Source organism: Morone saxatilis, unplaced genomic scaffold, assembly GCF_004916995.1.
Source record: "Morone saxatilis isolate NCDOM2014 unplaced genomic scaffold, NCSU_SB_2.0 Contig2, whole genome shotgun sequence".
Classification (NCBI taxonomy): domain Eukaryota; kingdom Metazoa; phylum Chordata; class Actinopteri; family Moronidae; genus Morone; species Morone saxatilis.
In genome coordinates, this window is record NW_023339762.1 from 9,134,143 (window position 1) to 9,141,487 (window position 7,345).

At 43.5% G+C, this 7,345-nt stretch overlaps 1 protein-coding gene across 1 annotated transcript in view; it reads right to left on the minus strand.

Moving 5' to 3' along the window:
• The window catches only part of sin3aa (SIN3 transcription regulator family member Aa), a gene marked incomplete in the record, with an annotated part of 14,953 nt that overhangs the window by 6,788 nt on the left and 820 nt on the right, over positions 1-7,345 (minus strand). Inside the window, 12 exon segments of the mRNA XM_035664665.1 lie at positions 577-815; positions 919-1,035; positions 1,395-1,605; positions 1,711-1,829; positions 2,164-2,253; positions 2,391-2,546; positions 2,742-2,906; positions 3,105-3,353; positions 3,473-3,767; positions 5,043-5,149; positions 5,551-5,733; positions 5,991-6,207. Coding sequence (XP_035520558.1) covers positions 577-815; positions 919-1,035; positions 1,395-1,605; positions 1,711-1,829; positions 2,164-2,253; positions 2,391-2,546; positions 2,742-2,906; positions 3,105-3,353; positions 3,473-3,767; positions 5,043-5,149; positions 5,551-5,733; positions 5,991-6,176 — 2,117 coding nt within the window.

Consider the following 7,345-nt stretch of genomic DNA (forward strand, 5'->3'; position numbering starts at 1 on the left):
CACACACACACACAAAGTCTCTGAATAACATTTGAAACTAAAATCTGAAACTTTTACACTCAAACTGCAATAAAAGTTGTGAGAACATTCAGGGTGGCTTTTGGAACTCTGCATCAAAACATCAAACATCAAACATCTGCAACAACATGGTGCATTTCAGGCAGGAGTACTAGGTTAGAATACTGTTCAAGGACTGAAACTTGTTTTCAAATCCTTTTACAGCAATGGAGAATGTCGTAAGAACACATTAAATCTCAGGAGCCATTTTTAAATCCACCACTCCAACATCATATTGGCTTTTCCTCCTCTGTGTGGATTAGCGGGTTTATAAGCTGTGGTTCATAGCCTCAGTCTGGGCCCAAAAGAAGCTGGTGTACAAACATTTATTGCGCTGTGCAAACACAGAGCTTGTGAATCCCACACATTTGTGCTTTTCTTCACCATACTAACTACAAGATCAAACCTGAAATCTCTCAACTAAGAAACAGCTTCTATTTCCAAATACAGATTGATGAATTAAAAAGTTAATTAAAAAAACGGCAGATAACGGCTTGCAGGAGTTGTTTCGACTCCCACCTCTTTAGCACGATGGGGACAGAAACAGCAGGGTTTTTCTTCAGGCCATCGATGATGTCGGGCGCCTTGTCTCCGTATATCCTCTGGATGGCCTTGCGGTGTACGACCTCCGAGGAGCCGCCCAGCGTGCTGTCCAAGCGGAACTTAGCCTGCTCCTCCGCAGACATGCGGGACAACTTCCTCTGTACTGTCTCCAGGACTCTGATGGTAGCCAGGTTGGTCTCCAGTACAACATCCAACTGTGGGCAAGAAAACAGAGCAGTTTAGAGCATCTATTGGACCATGGGTTATCAACCCTGTGGTAACGTCAACAGACAAGTCATGTTTAATGTTACTGCTCACCTCAAAGCGTTCATCCTCACATCTGTAAATATGCTCCTCGTACTGAGTCTTCTTGGAGCTGACAAACGTGGAGTCCTCAGACCAGGAGGGGAAGGAGACCCAGGTGTCATTTAAGACCTGGATAACGCAGAGAGAAACGCTGTGTCATCTTTGAGGTTCATAGGTTAATGTGGAATTCAAATGATATCAATGAATATGACACACTGATGTAAAAAGCGTTCCTTTTCCCACTGTTATCCTCGTGTAGCATCTATCTGACGATGTGATCTTGTGTTGTTTTACACATTTTTCCAACAAAATCTCATATTTTCCATAAAGTAACTAATCGACAATGGATGAGGCCATTTTTATGTTAATTTGTCATAGGGTTTAAAATAAAAAACAAAAAAATGCAGGTTATAACATTTTCTAAAATCTTCTCGATATCTACTCTTAACTCAGTTATTCCCTCAGCTTTTCCTGAGTGCCGCTATTACCTCTTTACAAAGTGGAGTTCTGCCGGTGCACTTGGGCTGTTGGTAGCTTTTGGGCAGAGCTCTGTAACTGGAGCCTAGTCTCTTACAGGAAGCATAATCAATCTCCATGGCGATGCCCTCAGTGGCCCGTTCTTTAGGGTACGTTTCGATGTGGGACATTTCTCGATATCCCAGGAAGTTTTTAAACCAGTTGAACAGCTCAGGGAATTTCCTGTATAACATAATTAAGTGAAAAATATATGTATGATATACAGAGGACAATGTACTGTGAAACAAACATTTATGTCACTTGCCAGGTGAGATGTCGAGTACTCACCCTAAAAAGGGCAGCACCAGCTGCACTAGTTCAGCCCTGGAGATCACCTCCTGATTAAAGATGAACAGACACCGCAAGAAGTTGTCGTAGGCCTCTGCACTTCGCAAGGCTTTGCGCACCTGTGATAATAAATAAACAGTATCTGTCAGAGGCCAGTGGAGGTACATAAAACGACCAAAACAGCATGACTCTTTTGTGCTTGTCTACAGTCATATTAGAGTTTTCCTTTGCTGAAGTCAATATTTCCTGAGTTTACTTATTTCTTATGTACTTCAAAGCAGTGTTGGAACGATTTATTTCGATTATATTCATCTTTAATATTTTAAAGATAGGGCTTTTCTATAAAATGCCAGAAAAAAGTGCATGCTTAATAAAATGACTAATGCATAACGTGCAAGAATGTTTGCTTTTCACATTAACAAAAAGATAAAACACAGCATACTAAAAACTCACCTTCTCAAAGAACAGAGATTCAGTTCCGACTCCATGCTTGCTGGCTTCTGCCACCGAGGAATCTTTCAAATTCAGCAACTTGGGCTTCTTCTGTAGCACAATGAAAAGAGTAATGAGAGGACATGCGTACAATATTTACAAAAACAATCCAGCAATGGCGGACTTAAATAAGCAGGCAATAGGAATTGACGACAGCTTCAGCAGTATGTGTGACTGCGTGAATGTACCTTGACGGTAGGTGCGCCCCCCGGAGTAGGATGACGACGGATCTGGCAGCCGTTCTGATTGGGCCTCTGTTTGTTGTTGAGCTGCAGCTTTTTGGCTGTGCCGCCGTGGTCGTTCCGTACAGATTCTGCCTTCTCGGCCGTCGTCTTACTTAGCAGCTACGGAGAATGCAAAACATTGATTAAGATGAGGATACATGAATATGCTCTTCTCAACTGCGGACCTCCAGAACTACAGATACAATGACATTAAAAAGTACTTAAATAAGGCCCAGTGAGAAACAGCACATACTAAAAGTAACTCTTTTACTCCATACTTTAAGTAAGTGCCAGTACACCTGCACTAAAGCTCACCACTTTGCTCACCACTGAACTGTTGGCGTCAGGGAGAAATTGCCCGAACTCTGAGAGCAGGTCTTCTTGGTTCTTGAAGAGCCTAGCCACCTGAGCGTACACCTCCTGCTCCGTGAGAGCCGGTGTGTAGTTCCCACCAGCCTCCTTAGCATTACGCTGCTCCTTCTGCAGGGGCCAAACACAAGTTTACTGTCAAGTCACTGCTGAAATCTTGAATAACATGAGAGCTTACAAAGAAAACAATCACATTAATTCCTCATGGTACATGACGTTAATACAGATTTTTCCAATAATACAGGGGGCCCCCCTCCCTAACGTGTGACGATACAGAAAGCCGAGCACTGGCTGAGCGTAGCCACTGACCTGGTACGTGTGCAGGATCTCCAGGAAGGCTTTGTAGATGTCTGGCTGACCCTGGAAGCGGTTCTTGATCTTATTGACATAATTTATAGCGTGGTTGAACTCCACAGGCTGGTTGTTCTGAATGGGCGGCCCAGTGGGGGTCCCGCTGAGTGGTGGGTGGAGCTGCATGGGCGGGGAGCGAGGAGAGGTGTACGCAGGGATGGACGGATTGCTCTGACTGCTCGGTGTCAACGCCTGGGGCTGAAGAGGCTGTGAAAGGCAACAACATTCAAGGTTTTAGGGCGTTTAACCAGACGCTGCACCACAAAACAGCCGTTTTTTTTTAACCTGAATAACTAAAACTTTTTTGCTCGCTCTGAATTACTCACTTTGCTCATCTTGGCAGAGGTGGGCTGTGTCAAAAGGGGTGGGGCGGTGGTGGTTGCAGCAGGCGGGAGCTGGGCCGGATGTTGGGTAGCTGCTCCTGTTATGGGGATGTTCTGGACTGAAATACCATGTGGGGTGATATGGTGGATCTGACCAGGCGTGGTCACATTGACCAGGTCGTTGGTCTGGACCTCAATCTTGTAGCCGGGTGGCAGGAAGGTGTTGAAGCCCATGATGAGGTCGGGGTGACCTTTGAAGAGCTGTGACACTCTGCTGATGACCCCAGGGGTGTCAATACTGGAAAAACAAAACCAGACAGAATTTATGCAACTATCCAACAATAAGTTCCTCCTGACAGTAGAGTGAGCCACTATAAACCTATATAAAGGCGAAGTCATGCTAAAAGAAAATACTTTGATATACTGTGAAACCACTAATTACTGCATCAATAGTTATATGAATACCAATAACCCTGGCTCAACAAATGGACATTTGTCTGTGAAGTTGTGCTGGTGAACGAAGGTGACAACACTGCTACAAAGATAAGAATTCTGCCCACGCTGTAGGCTTTAACCTGTTGGTTGTCGTAGCACTGTCGTATCTATATTCTGTTCACTTTATACAGTATTCAAATTTATTAGCACCTGGTATGTGTAGGAAAAAAACACAAGCTATCAAATCCAACAGATCTTGCAGACCAACAAAGATCACATAAACAGTTACATTTTTCAGGAAATGGATGTTAGTTCTGCTGGGAGCATCTATGCACCTCTGTGTGTAAATATTGGTAAAGCTTCTCTGGGTTCTGGGTTATTTCATATGGATGCAGACGTTTGATTACACTAACAACAACAACTAAAATATGACTAGAAATTTGACAACATTCTCAAACGCACCCAAACCCAGCAAAACAAAATTAGTGGAGGGGTAACTCTAGTACTTTAATATGAAGTTGTTTGGAAGTAAAACTAATGACTAGGGTCTTTCTAACTAAATTAACTTACATTTGTATCTCTATAATTTAGTCACAATTTCCTCCTCATATATTTTCCTGTCTGACAAATGCGGCTGCTACTTTTTCACATCAACTATCATCGTGCTATACCTGGGCTGTGACTCAGAGTTCATTCGTAAGCTGCCAACATTGTGGGGCATTAAGAGTTTTACCAAACCAAGAGCAGCTTGTCCCCTTTGACCTTTAGATTGTTCTGAACAAATGCCAACTTATAGCTGCCATCTGTGAAAGGGACAACGGACGAGCAAATGGGGGCTGCGAACAGAGTAAAAAACAACAACAAAACAAAACAAATAATATTGTATAATTTACTATATTATAATTAATAATATTATAAGTAAATAATTTTAAGTTTTGTAAAAAAAGAAATGTGATGGGATTTATTGCCTGGTGTAAATCAAATATTAGTTTATTAGTCAGTAGTGTATTGTGCAAATTAGTTGTACAATGACACTGTCATGGCATGACTGAAAGAGTAAGAACTCTTTTAACTAGAACGTTGACTGGCTTTAGATGTGCATCCCAATAACTCACAATATTTTTCACAGTGGCCTCACCTTTGAGACTTGAATTCTTTCATTATATCCAGAAAGTCATTGTAGACCTGAGGCTGGTTGCCAAACTGCAGTTTCACTTGGTCCAAGTAGGACAAAGCATCTTCCACCTTAGGGAAAGAGGACAGTCAATGTCATCAATCTCTTTTTCTTTGACTACCTTTGGCAGCAGTGCCCTGATCCCGATATCAAACCCATTCTTATGGTAAGAGAATGACAGCGTAGACATATCAACAAATACCACTGGATTTAGAAAACAGCAGTTAAAAATGTTCCTTCGTTCATTTAAAAAAATCTCAATTTAGCATTTTCAGATCTTAAAATGTTAATTATCAGGTTCTTTTATACAGCATACTTTTGGTTAAATGCTTCCCTGTAGACCACACTGAAACGTCTGACAGCTAGGGTTTAAAGGGGAAAAAAAATCATATTTTTTGGGTTGGAGGAACCGGGCTTTTAGCCAGGACGTGACAACTTTAAGAGTCTGTCAAAATAAAATGAGCCAACTAACCTTGAGCCTCTGGAACTGCTGCTGGCCCTGTGCAGAGGCTTGAGGAGCAGCCGTGTGGCTATGCCCTGACAACACTGAGGGCCCATGGGGCTGGACTGCCGGGTTGTGATGGTGGGACCCAGCATGCATGGCTGGGCTCGGAGCGTGCCCATGCCCGCCACTGTTCTGGGCTACCGTAGGAACCTGGGAAAGCAGAGACACTTATAACAATGATGGCTAATAAAACTGTAGAAGAAAGATAGCTGGTGGATAGCACTGTGGCCTTGTTATAGAAGGAAGAATTCTGTAAATCACCACATACAATGACAGTACAGCAGTTTATCTTCATAAAAAGTGAGACTTATGAGCGACATGTGACTTAAAGTGCTGTATTTGGCCTAGTTTTAACTCTACAACAGAGCAAATCAAAAACAAATCTGCAGTGGACGAGCTGAATATACCTGGTATCCCTGGGGGACGGAGTACTGGACGCCTGCTGTAGGCTGCATGTTGTCAGTCACGGCCTCATACACAGCTGGGGCTGGAGCAGGGGCCAGCACACGATGCTGGAAAGCCTCCGCGTTGCCAGCAAGGCGCCGCTGCTGGGGCGTAAAAACCGTTTCCTGATCCTCCAGTCGCCGCTTCATTATGAACTCATACTCCTAAGAGCTGAGAGACCTGGGAATAAAGAGCATATGGACCTTATTTCACACTGGCAGATCTGTCAACTTATCAGAAACCATTACATCTGCCTCTTGAATTCAGTCAATAATTTGTCGAGGAGCATATGGCAATAATTTTATTACTTCAACTGTGAATTTATGGATGCCAGCTCGACGCTTCTGTTGTTTGGCTTAGGAAGAAAACGACTACATGGTGTCCGACCACATTGCCAACGAAACGAGGGTTCACAGAGGTCAACTGCTTATACTGATTCACTAACCCATGATTGTGCACGTCACTTTTATAGTTGTGTCATATTTCTGGGGTGTGTTTTTTTAAATGTTCTTTTTCGACAGATGATTACGTTTGTACACGTCACTGCAGACTGACTTCAAGTGACTGATGAGTGACTATTTAGTTTGAACTTCCTGAGCCACTCAAACAGCAACTAGACCAGAATGATATACGCAAGAAATGTGCTGATCGGCCCCAAATGGGAATCCCCATCCAGCTGCATACACAAGAACAGATCCCTTACATATACATTTGATTTGGTGAAAGGGGGAGAAGAGAAGAACCACGGCATCGCTGCTACATTATAAACTACACCCCCCCTCCCCTCCACAATGCCTCTCTCTAAATGTTACCATGTACTGAATGTAAAACTCGCAGTCTCTCTCCGCAGCCAATGAGATACAGACAGTCTACGTCACCCATGCAACAAACAGGTGCTGTGGGAACGTGGGAGTCGGTCTGCCATTCACAACTTCCTCAAGACAGCGACAACTCCTAAAGCACCGGAATGAAACGCGTTATCGAAAGACTCAGCTCGACGGACAGGAACCGGTTAAAATAACGTTTCACAACCCGAATATCGAGCAAAAAAAAAAAAAAAGTGACAATGGCTGTCAGGCTGAAGAGCACTAGTGCCGCTTCCGACAGTCGAGCTTGTGGCTTGTTTTCACCAACATTACAGCTCTCTCTCTCTCTCTCAGCTGTTTACAGACACATCCTCTTCACTCGGTGCAGTTACGTTACAGAGGAACACAGTCTGTGTGTGCTAACATGCTAACAAGCGACTCACCGTCCCCTTTATGGCCTGGAAACACAAGCACCGACCTCGAGTTACAGCACGACGCTTTCTCTCTCTCTC